The 21,523-nt window shown below is 41.0% G+C and overlaps 1 protein-coding gene across 1 annotated transcript in view; it reads right to left on the bottom strand.

Moving 5' to 3' along the window:
• The window catches only part of RpL27A (ribosomal protein L27A), a 78,348-nt gene that overhangs the window by 21,707 nt on the left and 35,118 nt on the right, over positions 1-21,523 (bottom strand). The window contains exons 2-3 of the mRNA XM_080272766.1: positions 17,070-17,133; positions 10,396-10,493 (exon numbers count right to left, since the gene is read on the bottom strand). Of these exons, the coding sequence (XP_080128892.1) occupies positions 10,396-10,493; positions 17,070-17,133 (162 nt within the window). The remainder of the gene's footprint in view (positions 1-10,395; positions 10,494-17,069; positions 17,134-21,523) is intronic.

The raw sequence follows: 21,523 nt of genomic DNA, 5'->3' as shown, positions 1-21,523 counted from the left end.
GTGGTCAGCTTAAGAGAAATCATCCAGGCAGAAAGGGAAATGAACAACATAAAACTGGAAGAAAATGTAGTGAAAATACTGAAGAAAAAAGAGAAAACAGTGAGAGAAACTGTAGAAAGGAACAGATGCGTGGTAATATTTGGAAAGAGGGAAAAGGAAGAGAAGGTTAGATCTGTGAGACTCGAGAAAGACACGAACCTGGTGAGAGGAATATTAGGCAAGACTGATCCCAAAGGAGACAAGTGGGTAAAAGAAATTGAAGAAGTACGGAGAACAGGGCCTTATAAGAAAGGGGAAACAAGACCAATGAGAGTCAAGTTGCCAGCAGAAAGTGTAGTAGATGATATACTTAAAGTGACCTGGAAATTAAGCAAAGAGGCAGGGATGGAAAATATTATAATAAGAAAAGATTTGAATGAAGAAGAAGAGAAGTTTTAAAATCACTGAAGGAACAAGTAGAGGAAAAAAGTGATAAGAGGACAGAGGAATAATGTAATACTTTTTTTGGGAGAGTGATGGATATGAAAGTAAGGAAGTGGTATTTAAGGAAATAGAAGAGAAGGAAACTAAGGGGGATGGCTGTGAAAGATCAGAAGTTGAGGAAGTGGTACTGACGGAGAGGAGGAGAGAAGAGGGTATAAAAAACATCAAAAATAATTTGAAGGTGATATATACTAATGTTGAGGGTTTAATATCGGTAAGGCTTGAAATTAACGATTTCTTGAGAGAACATGAACCTGATGTCATGTGCTTTGTACAGACCAAATTACGAGAAGATACTGATGTTCATTTGGGAGATGGTAAATACAAACTGTGGAGAAAAGACAGAAAAGAAAAAAACGGGAGGAGTAATGATAGCAGTGAAGAACAACATAAATGTAGATACCGTGGAAATGGGAGAAGGCAGGGCTGAAGTGATATATATGAAATTAGAAACTGGAGAGAATGTTAAGTGAGATATGGCAGTAGTGTATGTTCCCCCTAAGATGAGAGCATGGAATGATGACAAATACCAGGAGATGTTGTCAGATATGGCTAGCTATTTACAAAAAATAATTGAGAAAAGCAATAATATAATTTTGGTGGGTGACTTTAATTGTAAAGAGGTGAACTGGGAGGAATGGTACTCAGGAGGTGGCGAGGATTCGTGGGGCACAATGTTATTAAATATAACAATGGATGGTGAGGGTAAGGTTGAAAGTTAGAATACAAATGTGGGCGATTGTGTGTGTGTATGCACCAATGCAAGATCGTGCTAGCAGAGTGAGAGAAGAGTTATGGAGAAATGTGGAAGTGTGCATGGAAAAGTTTGGAAGGAATGAGAGAGTGTTTTTGATCGGTGATATGAATGGTAAAGTAGGGAGTGTGAAGGTGGATGGAATAGTTGGTGAGTGGGGTGTGCCTGCTGAGATAGATGAGAATGGCAGTGCATTAGTGTACATTTGTGCTGGGAGGGGGTTGGTGATACCCAATACCCTCTTCAGGCATAAAATGATCCACAGGTATACATGGCAAGTGGTGAGAAGGGTGGGTGGTGAACTGAATGAAAGGAAGGCAATGATCGATTATGTGTGTGTGGATGAAAGGATGCGAAGATGTGTAATGGATGCAAGAGCTTATAGAGGTTGGGGGAGTGGACTTTCTGACCACTGCTTGGTGGTGGCCAGAATTAGGATCCAAGTAAGATGGAGAAATAAAAGAAGGGAAAGGTGAGAGGAAGGAGATTGCAAAGAGTGGAAAGGTTACAAGAGGATGAGAAAAAGACAGAGTATAAGAGAGAAGTGGAGGAACGATTGGGCAAATATGAATTGGAGAAGATGGGGGACGTGGAAGGTGTGTGTAGGATATTTACAGAAGAAATATGTGCAGCATGTGATGTGGTGTGTGGGAGGAAGAGAAGACGGAGGGGTGTGCAAGGAACAGCGTGGTGGACTGAAGAGGTGAGACAGGCTGTAGCACAAAAGAAGAAAGCATACAATGAATGGATGAGAAATAGGGGCGTGGAAGAAGTTGAGAGGCGGAAGAGAGAGTTATATGTAGAAAGAGAGAGGTGAAAAGATTAGTAAGAGAGAGTAAGAAGAGAGTGGATGAGGAATTTGGAAGGAATCTGAGTGTAAAGTGGAGGGACTAAGAAAATGTTCTGGAAAGAGGTGAAGAGAGTAAGACAGGGTGGAAGTGAGGTTAGCAGGGGAATAAAAGATAAAAATGGTAGATTACTAGTGGAGAAGAGAGAAAAAGTGAGCAGATGGAGAAAACACTTTAAGGAATTGTTGAACATACAGGATGGAAGTAATGCGAGTACAAGTGGCTACGAAATGGCTGGGAGGAGGGAGGTGAGAAGACAGGAAGAAATCAGTAGGATAGAAGTTGTGGAAGCAATGAAGAAAGTTAAATTGGGGAAAGCCCCAGGAATTGATGGAGTGTGTGGTGAAATGCTGAAGTATGGGGGAGAGATTGTAGTAGAACGGATGTGGAAGATGTGTAGATTGGCCTGGGAGGAAGGTAGAGTCCCGAAGGATTGGAAGTCAGGTATAATTATTCCCTTGTACAAAGGAAAAGGGGAAAAAGAAGTGTGTGGTAATCATAGGGGCATTTGTCTTCTTAGTATAATAGGAAAAGTGTATGGCAGGATACTTATTGACAGAGTTAGAGAAAGAACAGAGGAATTAGTGGGAGAAGAACAGGGATGTTTTAGGAAGGGAAGAGGTTGTGTAGATCAGATATTCATTCTTAGATCTTTAGTGGAAAAGTTTCTAGAGAAGGGAAAGAAGTTGTATGCGGCTTTCATGGATTTGGAGAAAGCATATGACAGGGTGGATAGCCAAGGATTGTGGAAAGTATTAAGAATATATGGAGTAGATAGGAAGTTGTTGAATGCTGTGAAGAGTATGTATGATGGTGCTAAGGCTGCAGTGCGTGTGGATGATGAACTAAGTGAATTTTTCTCTTTGAAGGTTGGGTTGAAACAGGGATGTGTCATGTCTCCAGGGTTGTTCAATCTGTACATGGATGGGGTAATAAAAGAGGTACAAGGTAGGGTAGTGGATGTTGGAGTGGCCCTGGTGAGAGAAGATAGTGTTTGGAAACTCCCTGTACTGTTGTTTGCAGATGATATTGTGCTGTTGAGTGAAGACGAAGGGGAGCTGCAAGGCTTGGTGGATGAGTTTGGGAGTGTGTGTAAGAAACGGAATCTAAAGGTGAATGTAGGGAAGAGTAAAGTGATGGTCTTTGAGAGAGGTTAAGTCAGTGAATGTACAGCGAGGTTGGATGGTAAGGAATTGGAAAATGTGAGTACGTTTAAGAACTTGGGTAGTGTGATGAGTAAGGATGGAGGTTTGGAAGGTGATGTGCTTGAAAGGGTACAGCAGGGAAGAAAGGTTGCTGGTTCTTTGAAAGCAGTGATAAGAAACAGGGAAGTGAGCATGGAAGTGAAAAAGTTACTACATGACAGTATTGTGTTACCAACTCTAATGTATGTATGTGAAGCTTCGACGTTGTTGGAAGGACACAAGTCAAGAGTGAGAGCAGTGGAAATATGTTATTTAAGAGGAGCCTGTGGAGTCACATGGAGAGACAGGCTAACGAATGAGGATATAAAGAAGCATTGTGGTGGGGATGTGGATGTGATAGGAAGCATTATGAGGGACACACTGAGGTGGTTTGGCCATGTGGAGAGGATGGAGGGTGAAAGACTGATGAAGAGAGTGTATGTGAGTGAGGTGGAGGGGGGAAGAGGGAGGGGGAGGCCGAGGATGAGATGGAGGGATGGGGTGGAGAGGTATATGAGAGAGGGGGGTGTGAGTTGGGAGCAGGGCAGTGAAATGGCCGGGGACAGGGCGACGTGGAGGCGTTTTGTTTGTGGCCACCCCAAACGGGATAGAGGTGTCTGGCAATAGACAAATAGAGAGAATAATGTGATGACGCAATGGGTCAAAGAAGAGACACGGTTTCGAGGTAAGGACACACCAGCAAGGTTAGATCTACTGTTTACCAAAGAACCCGATGTAATAAAATCATTGAAATATCTCTGTCCTATAGGAAAAAGTGATCATGTGGTCATTGAGTTCCAGATGACAATAGGGATCGTCGAGCCAAGAGATGAGCTTCATAGACAGGGAAGATACAACTTTGGGAAAACAAATTTTACAGGACTGAGAAACTTTTTTGAAAATGCGGATTGGAGAAAATTCAGAGAAACAAGAGAGATACAGAGGAAGTGGGATATCTTTCTAGACCTCTATAATTTGGGAGTGAAAAAATTTGTACCAAGAGTAAAAGGGAAAGAAAACAGGAAAAAGGAATGGTTTAACAGGAGGTGTATGATAGCAAAAAAAGACAGAGATAAGGCGTGGAACAATTGGAGAAAGAGAGGTAACAACAGAACAAAGGAAGAATATAAAAGAATTAGAAATGAATAAACAAGAATACATACAGAAGAAGAAAGGAATTTTGAAAAAGGTATAATAGACAAATGCAAGGATGAATCCAAACTGTTTTATGGATTTGTTAATGGCAAACTGAAACAAAAGGAAGGAATCACCAAACTGAAAGTAAAAAGAGAGGTCTATAAAGATGCAACAATGCAAGCTGAAATAATGAACAAATGTTTCCAATCGGTTTTCACTAATGAAAAAGAGTTTGTGGAAGGGGAGGGAGTGATTAGAAATGTACCGGTGATAAAAGATATAAATGTGGAGGTACAGGAAGTGTATAAATTACTGGAAACTCAAGATGTAGGGAAAGCCCCAGGACCTGATGGAATTTCTAATTGGATACTGAAGGGATGCAGAGAACAACTGGCGGATAAAATTCACAGTTTAATCGTGTGTTCTCTGGAAGAGGGGAAAGTGCCACAAGAATGGAAGAGAGCAAATGTGGTACCAATTTATAAGGGAGGAAACAGGGAAGAACCCCTGAATTATAGACCAGTGTCTCTAACCAGCATGGTCGCAAAATTGTGTGAAAGAATCCTGAAAGACAGATGGATAAAATATCTAGAAGAGATCAATATTTTGGCTGAATGTCAGTTTGGATTCAGAAGTGGAAGGTAATGTATTTCTAACTTGTTGAGCTTTAACTCAAGAGCGATTGACGTGGTACAGGAGAGAGATGGTTGGTTGGATTGTGTGTACTTAGACTTAGAGAAGGCCTTTGACAAGGTACCTCATAAGAGACTAATGTGGAAACTAGAATATATAGAAGGACTGAAGGGGAAACTTCTGGAATGGATGAGAGACTTTTTGAGAGACAGACAAATGAGGACAGTAATAAAGGATAGGATGTCTGGATGGAGGGAAGTAACAATGGAGTCCCTCAAGGCTCGGTGTTGGCACCAGCAATGTTCCTGATTTACGTAAATGATATGGTAGATGGAGTGAACAGTTATGCAAGTCTGTTTGCTGGTGATGTAAAGATCTTGAGGAAGGTAGAGGTTGAAGAGGATTGTAAAATGCTGCAAGAGGAACTGGATAGGATACATGATTGGAGCCGGACGTGGGAAATGAAATTTAATGTAAAGAAATGTAAAATATTGGAAATGGGTAAAAGAACCAGGAGGCCATCACTGAATTATTTGTTGGGTAATGAATTAATCACAAAAATGAGAGAAGAGAAAGATTTGGGAGTGCTGGTCCAAGATAGTCTGTCACCAGAAAAGCACATTAACAAGATAGTTGGAGAGACATATAAACTCTTGACTAACATAAGAGTAGTATTTCATTATATGGATGAGGAGATGAAGAAAAAATTGATAGTGGCCATGATCCACCCCAGGTTAGAATATGCAGCGGTAGTGTGGTCCCCACATAAAAAGAAAGATATAAACAAGATTGAGAGAATACAAAGAACAGCAACCAAGATGGTCCCCAGTCTGGCAGACCTGTCATACAGAGAGAGGCTAGAAAAGCTGGATTTGACTTTCTTAGAGGAAAGGAGAAAGAGGGGAGACATGATTGCAGTGTTCAGGACCATGGTGGGAGCAGATAAAACTGACAAAGAATGTGTGTGTGTGTGTGTGTGTGTGTGTGTGTGAGCTTTACCACCATTCAGCAATGGGCAACATCTGTTGAAAATACTTGGCCAGTAAAAGGGTTAATAATGAAAATATTCAGTCTGCAAACACACAGCTGTCAACATGAATAAACATGCATTATCCTCTACATCTCTTTTCCCACTTCTGGGTGGGGTAAGGTAAAAACCAATGCCAGACAAAATTTAATGTACTAACCAACGTTTGCCCAACTGAATGATCTACACCCCAATTCACTAACCAGTAAAGCCCCCAGAATCCTGGCGCCACCTGATAGGTAAATACTTATTCTGCTTGTAGCTTAACACTCATCCATCCAACAGAATCAATCCGACAACCTTCAAGTTAAAAAGGGGTGTCAACTCAGGTCATACACTCTTTCCCACAAAACTCATCCGTTGTCAGTTTCCATGCCTCTGTCACACTCATTACCCATATCTATCCCTCTACTTGGCCTACCACACCTATTCCCACTTCAAACTCACTAAGTTATACCCATTTCACCAAACTAGTCTCTCCACATGGCCATACCATCTATGCACACTCTCTTCAACAGGTATCGACAGACTTCATGTTCTGCATCTTTCATAAATCACATTGTTCTTATCCATTGTCTGCACTCCACACACACACATTTTCACCACTCTTACACTTGTCTTTTCACTTTCATGCCAGTCTTGCAACTGTATGTACTGTACAGTGATCCCTCAATTATCCGTATATTCATTATCTGGACGCTGGACCTTGACTCTATTAAACCACTATCCATTTTTACTTGCTATTATCAGGATGTAAAAGTGCCCGAGAACTTCGGCTGGCCAGCCGACATGTCCAAACATTCGGTATCGTTGCCACTTGGCTTGAGCCACGAGTGGGAAGTAGCCTGTAACCCACACCCAGCCCTAAAATGTCTGTCTGGCCCTGTACTGAATCATCAAAATCGTGCTTGTCCTATCACTCCCAACGAACCTCTAGCATCCAAGTAACACGACTGTGACCTGCAAGCGGTGTCAAAACATCTGTGCGCATTCCCCACCGAATGTCTAATATCACGTGGCCACAGGGGCTAAGTCTTTCCCAACTGCTACCTCCACTGAACACAGAACACAAGCCACGAATACATGTCGGCGACAGCGGCCATCCGCCTCTCTATCGAAGGTGGAAAGTCCCACAGTCATGGTGCGTTGTTTCCGCATGGCCACTCAGCAAGTAACAGACCGCAGTCCACGAGTACATGTACGGCAAAAGAACCGGTCTGCCTGTTGACAGAAGAGAGAATCCTGCCCCTGCCCACAGCCTCACCTCCCCCCCCCTTCCTGTCCCTCCTCCATACCTTCCCGGCTCCCCCCTCACTCCCTCAGTCCTTACTCTCTTCCGTGGTGATGGCATTGACTCATGAGTTTTCATAGTTTTTTGCGATTTATTCGACAACTACTGGTAGCATGGAATTTCTGAGGTGACCACAACAGTGCTTATGAAATTCTGCATCTAAACATAAGCTTAACTCTTGGAAGATGCTGGCAAAATCTTGAACTAGGATTCTTGGAAGATGCTGGCAAAATCTTGAACTAGGATGGTGGGAAGTTATACGAAAGTAGCTTTTACCCTTGAACATTTTATTCTTGTTTGAATTTCGTACCCTAACTTGTCAGTTTTATGAGTTTTTATTAGCTTATCTTACAGCATAAACAACAGCAAAGATGACGGTATACAATTTATACCAATATAACCAATTTACGGTGGCATATTTATAGTTTTTTTTTTTTTTTTTTTTTTTTTTAAAGCCCCGGGAGCAATGACTCCTCACAGACAACAGATTTTTCAAACCGTCGTAAGTTTTTTTGTGTGGATTTTTGTTGTTTATGCATTGTTTCCAGGATGTTTATCATTAATATGGCTTATCCTATGTGTGTTTTGATGTTTAAAAATGGCAAACTGACCAGAAAACAGTGCCAAAATTAGGAGGGGTATGGTACATACAGTCGTGTATAGGTCAGGTGATGTTTTTTTTTTTTTTTTGGGGGGGGGGGGGGGGGGGGGGCATTACTTTGGATATTCCCATGTATGTTTTGATGTCTAAATATGGCACATTGACCTGAAAGCAGTGCCAAAATTAGGAGGGGTACTGTACACGCAGTCATGTATAGGTCGTTTTTTTTTTTTTTTTAAAGCATTACTCTGGATATTCCTGTGTGTTTTGACATCTAAATATAGCAGATTGACCTGAAAACAGTGCCAAGATTAGGAGAGATACTGTACATACAGTGGTGTTCAGGTTTTTTTTTTTTTACATGGTTTTGAAAATTATTTAGGATAATCCTATGTATGCTTTGATGTCAAAATGACCAGCAAACACTGCCAAAATAAGGAGGTGTACTGTACATAAAATAGTGTTTAGGTAGGGTGTTTCTTGGTTTTCAGTGTTTTTTCTGCATGGTTTTCTTGGTGTTTAGCATTACTTTGGATATTCCAACGTGTGTTTTGATGTTTACACACGCCTGAATGACCAAAAACACTTCCAAATTAAGCACAGATGCTGTACAAATAAGTCAGGTATAGGTAGGGTCTGGGTGTGGTAGAGGAATAGTATTCATTATCCAGAAGTTACCACTACCTGAAGTGGACATGCCTTTGGCTCTATTATGTCTGGATAAATGGGGGATTACTGTATAAGATTAAAACTCACTCATGCCTGCCTCTCACAGTCACTACACTCAGTCCTCTGCTTTTTATCAATGCCTTCATAGCAGCATCCACTTTCATTTCCTATGCCACTCTCTCTCTCTCTATTTTTTTTTCACATTTACCTCTCTTTTCTATCACAGCACCCAGACACCTAAACTCTTGCCACCAGTTCATGTCTGTCATCATTCACTGTAGCATCACAAAGGGAGTCATCTTTCTCAACAACCAACACTTCACTTTTTTTACATTTACTTTCAAGGCATGAATTAATGTTACCATCTGAATACTAATGCTATTTTTGCTGTGACGTCTGTATTCTGTGCACAAATGACTTTGCGGTGGTGAGGTTCTGTCTACCGCAAGGGAACATCAGTTCACAGCATGGGATGGCCCTGCTGGAGTAATTGCTTGCCTGCAGTTCATTGGTCTGCACAGCTGGAATGACTGGGGTTACCCAACATCAGTACAGTTAGGTGTACTTATGTGATGAACTGCTAGAATGATGTATAAGAAATTCTACTTGGTCTTGCTGAGTGCTCTTGAGAATTGCTATTACAATAGTTGGAGCCAAGGACCACTTGCAGCAGATCAGTCAGCCAGGCTACCAAAATAAGCTGACTGATGTCACATGCTGTTCTCCATAGCCACTTGTTACACTCACTCACTCAGTCTCGTTCAATGCATTTACTTTTCGTGACCATGTATATATTTATGATCTCATTTTCCTGTGAAAGCCAATTCTTCTTTTATACTTCTTTCAATTACTCTTTCATCTAGTTATCTTACTTACCCCAAGTTCTTATGCAGAATGCTGGTGTACTCTCAAGGAAGCATAAGATAATACAGTAAAGTCCTCTCATTCGGCATCTTCGGGACCAAACAGGTGCCGAAAGAGCAGAAACTGCTGAATGATCGGGAAAACTGGCCAAAAAGTTTCTAGCAATCATGGTCGGTCACCCCAATGCAATCACAGTTTCTAAGAAGTACTATTGGTTGAACCTAAGCACTAAGTACTTAATAAGCAACTTATATTTAATGTATTTAATGATACAGAACACATGAACTTACCTTAACCTATGTGTTTTTACATATGTACACAGTACAACAGCACGCCAAAGTTTCCAAACTTTCAAAAGGTACTGCTCGCAAAGCCAAACACGAGTCATGATGGTCGACTGTACATGCACTCTTGGCAGGCAGAAATCTTCAAAAGAACAAAGCTCAACTTCAAAATGCACTAAGCTATAGGACTTAAAGTGAGCTGGAAACTTTGTTTTTAGACTTTTGGGATGGGTGGCCCTCGATCAAAAATATATTCCCACTGAACCCAAGTTATAATCACCTTACTATGCAATAAACTGCTACATGATGGACTGTCACTCAACATACTAAGAAGGATGTATAAACCTTTTGCTGTGCACCCTGTTAATGCTTGCCTCACAAGAAATCCTTTGTCTCTTGATCCAGCTCAAGCCTCTTATAAAGTAAATAGATAACATGACTAGTTCAACTCAGTTATCTAAACAGCAACATAAACATAGAACAGTGCAAATAAAACTCAATCACACCTGAAAACATCAAAAACAATACAATGCAAAATAAAGGAATAGTAAATTACAATTAATCAAACCACAATCACATATGTTATGTGAACCTTATCACACAAACAGCATAATACAAACCTTTCCAAAATAACCAGGATGGTATTTGTCAAAGTTGATCCTGTGGTGATGCTGACCACCAGCATTACCACGTCCACCAGGATGTTTGCGATGCTTGCCTGTGGTAAGAAAAATAAAGTGTTTGAGGGCGAATTAAAAGAAATACTGTGAGGTACGAAGATTAAAGAGGAAATTATAATTTTTGAAAAAGTACAACAACCGAGAAAAGGATTCTTTTATGAAAGATAAGAAAATGTTGGAATGAATAGGGAATGAAAGTATTAGGGATAAACATTTCCAAGAAATACATGGACCCTTGAAAACCTAATTACCTCACAAACAAAATACTCAACACAAACATGCACAATAACACAAACATGCACAATAACAAAAAGATGGCTGGCAAACTACTTAGCAGGCAGATGTGCACACGCAACATTTGCTGGTCAGTCTTCTAACACCAAAAACTTCACAAACGGCATCCCCCAAAGATCTGTTTTGTCCCATACACTCTTTAACCTATACATGCACAACATACCCACACCCCACACACCACAGATACACATAGCTTCCTAGGCAGATGATATAACACTTACATGTACGCACCAAATTGTAAACACAGCTGCACGCATCATCCAACCTTACCTCAACACACTACACGAATAGTTCACCACAAACAGGCTAAAAATAGCCCCAGCCAAATCTACAGTGACCCTTCTCACAAACTGGACAACATAACACAGTCACAACCCACACCTCATCATAAACAACACTCCCCTACCACACACACACCCAAAATCCTTGGTGTAGCATACATCTCTGACATTTAAACAACACATCACAAACATTAAAAATAAAATAACACCAAGACTCAACTTGCCCATACAACATTCGGACACAACAAAGAAGCCACCACCACAGTATATAAACAATACATACGTTCAGTGATGAATTATGCAAGCCCTGCCTGGGTTCCTAACCTCACCAAAACACACTACAATACTCTACAGACCATACAGAACAAGGCCCTAAAAATAACCACAGGCTTCACGGCTACTACACCCACAAACCACCTACATCAAGAAACCAAAGTCCTCAAAGTCAAGGATCACCTAGACATGAAAGGCACCCAGTTTCTTGCTGCAGCCTCCACAAACCCACAACATCCGCTATATTACATGGCAGCACATCCACCCACACCAAGGAACATCAAAACAACACCCAGCACATGATACCACACACAAATACTGTCATCTCTCCCCACTCGCCCACCTCAGACCAGCTTCCAGAAGCATATTCATGCTCAAATCACTTGCCGCTCCATTCAATCACTTAAAGACAACACACGGCTGCATGCACGGCCTCCCGATATCCACCCTTCTGAATTCTATCTCCCCTGTGAGGACAGAGTCCACCTGGCCAAGATGAGATGTGGGCATCATCCAGCCCTCTTAAGTTATCAGAAGAGGCTGGATGACTCCGTCACTGATGCCTGTCCAGGATGCAACACAGCACCCCATACTGTTAAGCACAACATGGAAGACTGCATTACACAAAATCACCCATGCCAACAACACAACATACACTCCTTGAGAGCTCCGTGGGAAAGCCCGGTCTTGGCTGTGGCCTTCCTTAGAGACTCAGGGCTGTTCGGCCAGACTACCTAGGAAACAACTACTACTACTACTACATCAACTGTAGTGGCCCTTTAGGGGGCATGGGGTTCAGGGTTCATGAAACACTACTTGAATGTGTATCGGAAAGCTGCTTGCTGATGCTGGATGAGTGAAGCCTGCCACACACATACACACTGTGCACTATACTGTTCAAAGTTTAGAGTTTGTTCCAGCTTGTGAAACAAGCTTGTATATCATGGGTACACTACTTTGGTCTGCATTTATTTTCTTATCTAGCATCTAGTTCTTTTCTTAAGTCGAGCAGTTTTGAGAAAGTCGAGTTCCAGTACAGGGATGCTCTGACTAACTTCCTCTACAGTAGAATTTGTGGCAAATGTACTAGCAAGGAAGTTTGCTTTTTCAAGCAGGTCATTTATAATGATTCCATCTGAAGATTTTAGTGAGGAATGGGTGATGACTTGTTAAAACTACTAATGAAACAACTGAGAGCTGACCAGAACATTCTACTGTCATTAGGATAATTTAACACTCTTCCGTGCCAATGATGCATCAACAAGTCATTTGTTGTCCAAATGATTCCGGGCTGATAATGCGTGGGTGCATCAATTGTCAGAGCAATTTTTCAAGGTTCAAATACATGGCACTACAATCTGGTGAACCTAACCTAACCTACAGTAACCCATTCCATCTCTTTCCAGCCCCCCCACCTTCCCCCCCTACCTTGTATACCCCTACCTACCCTACCCCCAATAAACCATCGTGTGATAGCGGGCATGCAGTTTGGCTTTTTCAACTCTGACCCTCGATTGTGAGGTAACCATTAGGCCTAGGGGAGGTGCTGATTGTGCTGTCAGGTGTGTAAATTCTTCCTCTTCAGCCAAAACATACAGTGAGTCTTCGATATACGAAAGGGATAGTGACCAAAAAAAAAAAAAAAACTTTCGTAATTTCAAATTTTGTATAGCGGAACGATTCTCCCCATTGAAATATACATATAAATGGGGGATGCATCCCAGGACCCCCTCATATCCCCCACCTAAACTTTAACCCCTACACCGCGGGCTTGTTTACCAATGACTTGCGTGTGCCGCGGGGTTATTTGGGCTCCGACAGACTCTCAAAAAATATTTGCCAAAAATCAGTTATTAGTCCTAGAATAATAAAATTACATATGCTTATGGCACATACCTTCAGCTTTCTCCTGGAATGATTGTTGAGCCTTCGTCGGTTACCGTAGGACTTGTGGAGACCTCTGAAGTAGGGTAACGAAGTCTCCACTTTACACTTCCCGACAACCCGTAATATGATTACCACAGCCAGATACAAACACTATAAACACTATTCTACAATTTTCAAGTAGTTTGGGATCCATACTCAAAAAAAAAAAAAACACTGTGAAAGCAATGGAAATTACGAGCGCGTCTGATCGTCGCACTGGCACTAGTTCGCTCATGGTAGTCTGTCATTTATTATTCATAAAACCCCTCACACTTTATATTTCTATTACTATATAACGCTTATATATATCTACAGTCTTTATCCATAAGTTTCCTTCAGTAGTATTAGTTTATTGTCACTGTAGGGATTCAATTTCTTTCAGTAAAATACGTAGCATTCACTTTCTCGTCCTGTATACTGGCACTGAGAGTGAATGTCACTTTCATCTTCACTCTCATAACTCATAGCATTCAGACATGCTAGAGTGAAACTTTCACTTTCATTACTCCTAGGGTATATACTCGTATTCTTATAATACTACTCATTTACATTTCTATTTACGTTCTCTATTTTATTTACGTTATTTACATTTCTATTTTATTTACACTGTGTTGTGCACTGTCACTTGAAATAACTTATAAAACTATTTTCCATTGTTCACGTATATTTACATTCATTACTTTCACTTGCTGTTTACACATTATTTACACATTATTTACAATTCCACTTGCACTGTTTTACTCAATAGAAAGATCGTAGTCACTCTTTTATCAATTGTCAGCCCTTTACCTCTTTCCACACGAGGTTTAGTAGGGGGTAAAGGTCACAGGGCCCTTGCATGGGGGTGAAAAAAGGCCCTGAAGTCAGCAAGAGGATGAGCCGTACCTCCTCTTCGGAATCTGAGAGAGAACTGCTAGGAGGGCCGGCCCGGGTTGAGAGGCCTACTTGAGGGTTATTCAGCACTACCAACGTAGCTCTTGAAACAGCTAAGCCTAGCACTGATATGATTGGCAGGAAATCTAGACAATACATTATAAATTTGGTAGTTCCAGGTGAATGTAAATATCATTTAGGCTTCTCCCTTCCCTTCTTACATGTATATTTATTACGAAAATAGATTAGAGGCCTACTTAGGAGATATATAATCAGAGCTACCAATGTTAAATCTTGAAACAGCTTTGTGTAGTACTGATATGATTGGCAGGAAATGTAGACAATACATTATAAATTAGGTAGTTCCAGGTGAATGTAAATATCACTTAGGGTTCTCCCTTCTCTCCTTACATGTATATTTATTACGAAAATAGATTATACGGCATATTTCAAGGGGAAAAAAACAGCGAAAATTAGCGAACGAGTGCACGTGAGGTGTTGTCAGGTGATAATTAGCCAATTCCAGGTGTATGGCACTCTCACTTACCTGATTTCTTTCTTGTATATATTATTTGGTATAAGAATACGACATAGGGCTTATATCAATGGATGAAATCAGTGAAAAATTCCAGGGAAGATTTACTTAGCGTAGCATGGCCGGGCAGGCGAGAGGATAGGGTAATGGAGTGGGGGTAGGGAGGGGAGTCAAGAACGGGGAGAAATGGCTAAATTGTCAACAATGGATGGGAGTACAGATGAGATTAGGAGTGCTGACTAGTGTTGGACATTGTCAGTACTGATAGATGATACAAGCCCCCACTTGAAAGCCCGGGTGAATTCAAAATAACACAGAATCACAAAAGCGACGCCCCGCGGTATGATCCCTTGCTCCCAAGCGTCACGAAAGTGACGCCCCGCGGTTAAGGGGTTAACCCCCTACCCCCATTGTGAAGTAAGCAATACCTGTATACAATTGTAGAGAAGGAGGTGGCCATATTCTTGTACATCTCCTTTTTCTTCATCACAGTCCCAACGGTGGAAGCTGCAAGGCCTAAAGCATGCCCAATCTCCGAGACTCCCTGCCCCTCCTCATGGGGTCTTATAATTTCCAATTTCCTTTCCTGAGTTAGAGTACAGTGCTGCTGCTTCTTTGCAGCAGGCTCCCCCAATGCTGGGGATGATGCAGGGCACTTGGGAGGCATGGCAAAACAATACGAAAAGGTGAAGATCTGCAAAAATATCCTCACGTACAGCGAAGCTGCGAGGAGAGGAGAGGAGGGACGTGGACTCATCCGAGAAGCGCGGGCAAATTGGTTTACCAGAAAGGGGTTAGTTCATTTTCTCTCGGCAATCGAGCGCTGCACTGTGCACCGCGCCCATTTTGAATTTTTCATACAGTATTCCTTTAACTCCTTCATAGCTGCCAGCCTTGAACAACAATTTACTGTTTTGGTGTCAGTGGCATTGAATTAGGGCGTCCAATAAAGAAAATGCAAACAATTATGGGAGGGGAACGAAGGTCACTGGTAGGTTTACATGACCCTACTCTACCATCCCAAGCAGTCAGGCATTCTCCTCAATCCAGATATATTCACTGATGTTTACATGCTTATGTTACATGTGCACTAATTTTGAGTAAGTTTCTTTCAGCAAGAGAACATAATTTACCACCCTCAAAATAGTCAGAAAAATATAGAAGACAAACTATAGTCTCACCAATCTAAAACCAAGGTTTGGGTGGAGCCCAGCCGGGGATTTCCCGGCGTACAGCATTGCCTTGTTTCCTATACTCTGGCTAGTGGCTGACCTGACACCGTTAGAGTTCATCCACTCACACTTCGCCACCTGGCCTGACATGACTTCACCCACTTGTGTGTGTGTGTGTGTGTGTGTGTGTGTGTGTGTGTGTGTGTAAAGACAAACTAATTTAAGTTATAAATATAATTTAAGCTATATATATATATATAACAAAGTGAACAGTGGAAGCACGTGACAGAAGCTTAAATCTCCCTCCAGTGGATCTGGATGTTGCCGCTCGTGAGTGTTTTAACTTATTTATTTCTATTAAGAAAATAGCGTATGTTCAACTGATTCCTTCAAATTATATTATAAAAGTAATTGTTACATTACTTACCCAACTTAGAACTACCGTGAAAGTCGGTAAAAGTAACTAATTTTTTTTTAGCACCACTGTAAAATATGTATGCCACGTTTCTTTATTGATATACAAGAGCCATATGCATTACAAGTTTACCTTCCTTTGATATGCTAGAATACTTACGTTTAAATTGTATTAGTATGTGTGTACCTATCTGTGATGCCTATTACATATATAACAGAATCTACTCATCGCTCGTTTAGGAAGTATGGCATGGGTGCACCCAGCGCCAGACCCCACCCAAACCTTGGATTTAGATTGGTGAGACTATAGAGGAATATGAAATGAATTGGTAAGGTCTTTAGGCTGAATGCTTACACGAAAGATTGTGGGTTTTACAATTTTAAGAGATGTTATGGAACAAAACTGTTTACTAATCAGAAAAAAAAAATTACTCTTTCATCCCACATGCTCTCATACGTTAGAATTCAGTTCCACATTCTTCATTCGGTATCGCTTTTCCCAATATATTTCGGACTGACTGAGCACAGTTATTTCTGCTCCTAATAGTGTACTTTTACTGCTCATCTTTTGTTCGTTTTTATGCATATGTGTGAAAGAGAGAGAGGACTGATAAAAACAATAATGTATTACAGTATCGTTTTCATAGCCGCTGGCCTTGAACAACGCCTTACCGTACTGGTGTCAGTGACGTTGAGTTAGGGTGAGCTATAAAAAACTGCCCTCTCTCATTAGGGCCACTCCAACATCCGCTGCCCTACCTTTTATCTCATTTGTAACTCCACCCATATACAGATTGAATATATACAGTATATATACACTGTAAATAGCTACAAATGTAAACTTACCAATACGGCCATGCCCATGGCTCACGTGTCCACGCAGCTTCCTTGTCTTCTTTTTATTGGTCGACTGAAAAAGAAAGTTTTTAATGAGCACTGAATAACTGTTCTATTAAATAGACTGATGCTTTGAAACTTTACACACATTTAAAACAGAGTAATTTATTAAATTTTATTCATATTCCATTCCCTAAAATGATGGAAGTCTTGTTCACCTAACAACCACAATTTTTAACCAGTTTCATTCTGTTTTAGAGGAAGACGTGCCTGAAAGGGTACAACAGGGAAGATTTTTTATTTTTTTTAATATAAGGAATAGGGAACTGAGTATGGAGGTAAAAGAGAGACTACATGATAGTACTGTCATACCAACGCTAAGGTACAGATGCGAAGATTGGACCTTGTTGGAAAGACGCAAGTCAAGTGTGAGCAGTGGAAATGGGTTATTTCAGAGGACTTGGGGGAGTGGACTTTCGGACCACTACTTGGTGGTGGTCAGAACTGAAGTCCAAATAAAATGGAGAAATAGAAGAAGGGAAGGACAGGAGGAAGTAGTACATAGCGTACAAGGAGAGTGGAAAAGTTACAAAGGGATGGTAAAAAGGCAGAATATAAGAGGGAAGTGAAGGAGCAATGGGGTAAATATAGATTAGAACAGATAGGGGACATGAAAGGTGTGTGTAAGATATTCACGGAAAATATCTGTGCAGCATGTGAGGTGGTGTGTGGAGTGAAGAGATGATGAAAAGGGGTGCAGGGAACAGCATGGTGGACTGAAGAGTTGAGAGAGGCTGTGGCACAAAAGAAGAAAGCATACAGTGAGTGGATGAGAAACAGAGGTGTCGAAGAAGCTGAGAGACAGAAGAGAAGGTTATGTGTAGAGAGGAAGAGAGAGAGAGTAAAAAAAAAAAAAAGTGGATAAGGAATTTGGAAGGAACTTCCAAGTGAAGGGAATGTAAGAAAATGTTCTGGAAAGAGGAAAAGAGTAAGACAGGGTGCCAAAGAAGTTAGCTGTGGATTGACAGATAAAAATGGTAGATTACCAGTAGAGAAGGGAGAAAAAGTGAGCAGATGGAGAGAACACTTTAAGGAATTGCAGCTGGAGAATGGCTGGGAGGAGGAGGAATGTAAGAAGACAGGAAGAAATCAGTAGAATGGAAGTTGTGGAAGCAATGAAGAAAGTTAAAATGGGAAAAGCCCCAGGAATTGATGAAGTGTGTGGTGAAATGCTTAAGCATGGAGGAAAGAGAGTAGTAGAATGGATGTGGAAGATGTGCAGATTGGCCTGGGAGGATGGTAGAGTCCCAGAGGATTGCAACTCAGGTATAATTATTCCCCTGTACAAAGGAAAATGGGGGGAAAAAAAAAATGCATGGTAATCATAGGGACATTTGTCTTCTTAGTGTAACAGGAAAACTGTCTGGCTGGATACTTATTAACAGAGTTAGGGAAATAACAGAGGAATTAGTTGGAGAAGAACAGGGACAATTTAGGAAGAGAAGGGGTTGTGATGATCAGATATTCATTCTAAGATCTTTAGTGGAAAAGCTTCTAGAGAAGGGAAAGAACTTGTATGCGGCCTTCGTGGATTTAAAGAAAGCATACGACAGGGTGGATAAACAAGGATTGTGGAAAATATTAAGAATACAGTATATGGAGTAGATGGAAAGTTGTTGACGGCCGTGAAGAGTACGTATGAGGGAGGTATGGCTGCAGTGTGTGTGGATAGTGAACTGAGTGAATTTTTCTACAGCAAGGTTGGACTGAAACAAGTATGTGTCATGTCTCCAAGGTTGTTCAATCTGCATATGTATGGGGTTATAAAAGAAATACAATGTAGGGCAGTGGATGTTGGAGTGGCCCTAGTGAGAGAGGGCAGTGTTTGGAAACTACCGGTACCTATACTGTTGTTTGCAGATGATACTGTGTTGTTAAGTGAAGATGAAGGGGAGCTACAAGGCTTGGTGGATGAGTCTGGGAGAGTAAGAAACAAAATCTAAAGGTGAATGAAGGGAAGAGTAAAACTATGGTCATCAAGAGAAATGAAGTCAGTGAGGCTGGATGAGGAGGAAATGGAAAATCTGAGTTTGTTTAAGTACACCCAAAAGCACTAATCCCTCCCACCTGGTAGCCACAGTCGCAGCCAGCGAGCGACCAGGCGATCGTACACCCGACATCTACCGCCCCTCCCCAAACCCCAGTGTAAGCTTTGTTGGATAGATGTGGAACAGCTAAAGCTGGTGATGTTACAGTGTGTCATGATCGTTTTTATAGACAATCAGAACCAGTAGGAATAAGTATACAAAGGCATTTAATGTGTAATACTGTGCTGTTAGCCACAACATATGAGAAGGAAGGAAAATGAAAGAAGACCTACGATGTATTATGTGTTAGTCTATATACTTACATACTATATTACATATTACAGTGTTACAAATTAGTATACTACAGTGAACAGCATCTGATGAAAGATACTTCGTTTCTCATACATTTTAGCACCCAACTCCACCACCCTTCTCTCTGTCTCCACCAAAAGCCCCTCATACCCTATCGTCCCCCACTCCTACCCATTGTTAACCAACATAAACAAAGTTAATGATGAAATTATCCGTCAGTTATTGATCATACAGTAATCCTTATACTATCCGACGTAACAGAGCCAAAGGCATGTCCAGAAAGTGGGCCCCTAGCTCCTGGACTGGTACTTAAGGACCCTAACCCAGCCTAACCTTGAAAGACACCTAAATAACTCCCTACAGGACATGCATAGCACCTGTTTAAACCTATTTAAGACCCTATTCATGCCAATAATGGACATAAAGCATGAAATAAATGAAAAGGAACCAAAGAATGAGGAATCAGAAGTGACTGTACCTCAGCCAGGGTACTTACAGCATGTCTGTGACCACCTTCTCTAAGACTTGGACAGTGGTGAAAATGCTCTTGAGGCACGTACAGTAATCCAGTGTTGTGCTGCACTTAATTCTTTGTACTGTGAGTCTTAATTGTTTAACACTGCACATTGTTCTTAATTGCACCATGCTAGTTTCAACCGCCAATCTGCACTCCACAGTTAATACTATGCAATTTGAATTCTAATTTCTCAACACCGCACAACTCTGTAAATTCCCGTGTGGTCTAGTGGCGAGGTATTGCAGTTTATTCACTGTTTATTCACAAAAAAATGAGCACGTGTGACTTCGATTGCGATAAGCATCTACTCACAATCAAAGTTAGGCAGTAACTCTTGGGAGTGTTGGTGACGGGGAAACAGAGTTGCCAGATCGCAACGGCCTCATTACCAAACTCCTAGGTTTTCATTACCAAATTTAACTTTTCATTACCAAATTTGTAAAGCTAGCATTTATTCTTCACTAATTATATACAGTATACAAGTGGAAATATATGTAATCATTCTTCTTATAATTAACACCATCTTGATTATTTTCACACTATGTAGGCTAGCAGATAAATCGGAGAGAGCAAACAATCCACCATCTCCATCCTGTGTATCCTCATACATGTGAAAAATCCATTTGGTAATGCATTATTCTGAATCATTACCAAACAAATTTTTCATTACCAAATTGGCCCACATTTGGTAATGAAAAATACCAAATGGCAACCCTGACAGGGGAGGGGGGAAGGGGGAGGAAGGAAGGGGTGAAAGGTCCTTGGTGTAAGAGCTGTTCGGTGCCGCGCGGCAATTTCAAATTACGGGTGGGAAAAAATTTGGATTTTGGGGGGATTTTTTTCTTTATTTTGGGGGGGCCATTTTAGTGTTCTGAAGGTCCAGGCCCACAACGTCCGGTAAGTGGGGTGTCTGGAAAGTGGGCGTCTGGATAGTATGGGGATTACTGTATTATCATACACCTCTGTATTAAGCACCAACAAATCAATGACATACAATACTCCGGTATACCTGCCAACTATTTCATCCTATTGTTAGGTGTTACGTGATAAATGCACTGCAAGTTGGACCTTGTGTTACAAAAACATACGTTTGTTTATCGTAAATTTAATTGTGTTTCTCCAGTTAGTTGTGAAGGTCACTGAAATGGTTATTCAAAGATGCCCTGCCTTAATTCCAACTCTCTGTAGAAGGTGGACGACTACGTTCGACAATTATACAGAAGGAGTAAGTACAATAGATGTCAACTTCACATAAATTATTGTAGATTATTATTCCATTCATATCAGGGCACCCCTTCTGAAATTATGTCCATGTTGATATGTGTATGTTTTCAGTACAGTTACGTCCTCAAATGTTGCTCTTGTTTTTGCCTATCCCCATGAAAATTTTATATGAGAAGTTTGTTAAAGCAATTGGTTGCAAATCAGCAACAGTGGGTTTAGACTTCTTTTGGATCAATATAGTATTTCAGGTCTTCCAAATATTGCAGATCTCCTCTTCATTAAGTATTTTGTTTAAACATTTCTTAAGCTGACTGATATATACC

Source organism: Coenobita brevimanus, chromosome 51, assembly GCF_032717465.1.
Source record: "Coenobita brevimanus isolate Jiangsu-jjx chromosome 51, ASM3271746v2, whole genome shotgun sequence".
NCBI lineage: Eukaryota > Metazoa > Arthropoda > Malacostraca > Decapoda > Coenobitidae > Coenobita > Coenobita brevimanus.
This window is presented reverse-complemented; position numbering and strand designations above follow the sequence as displayed.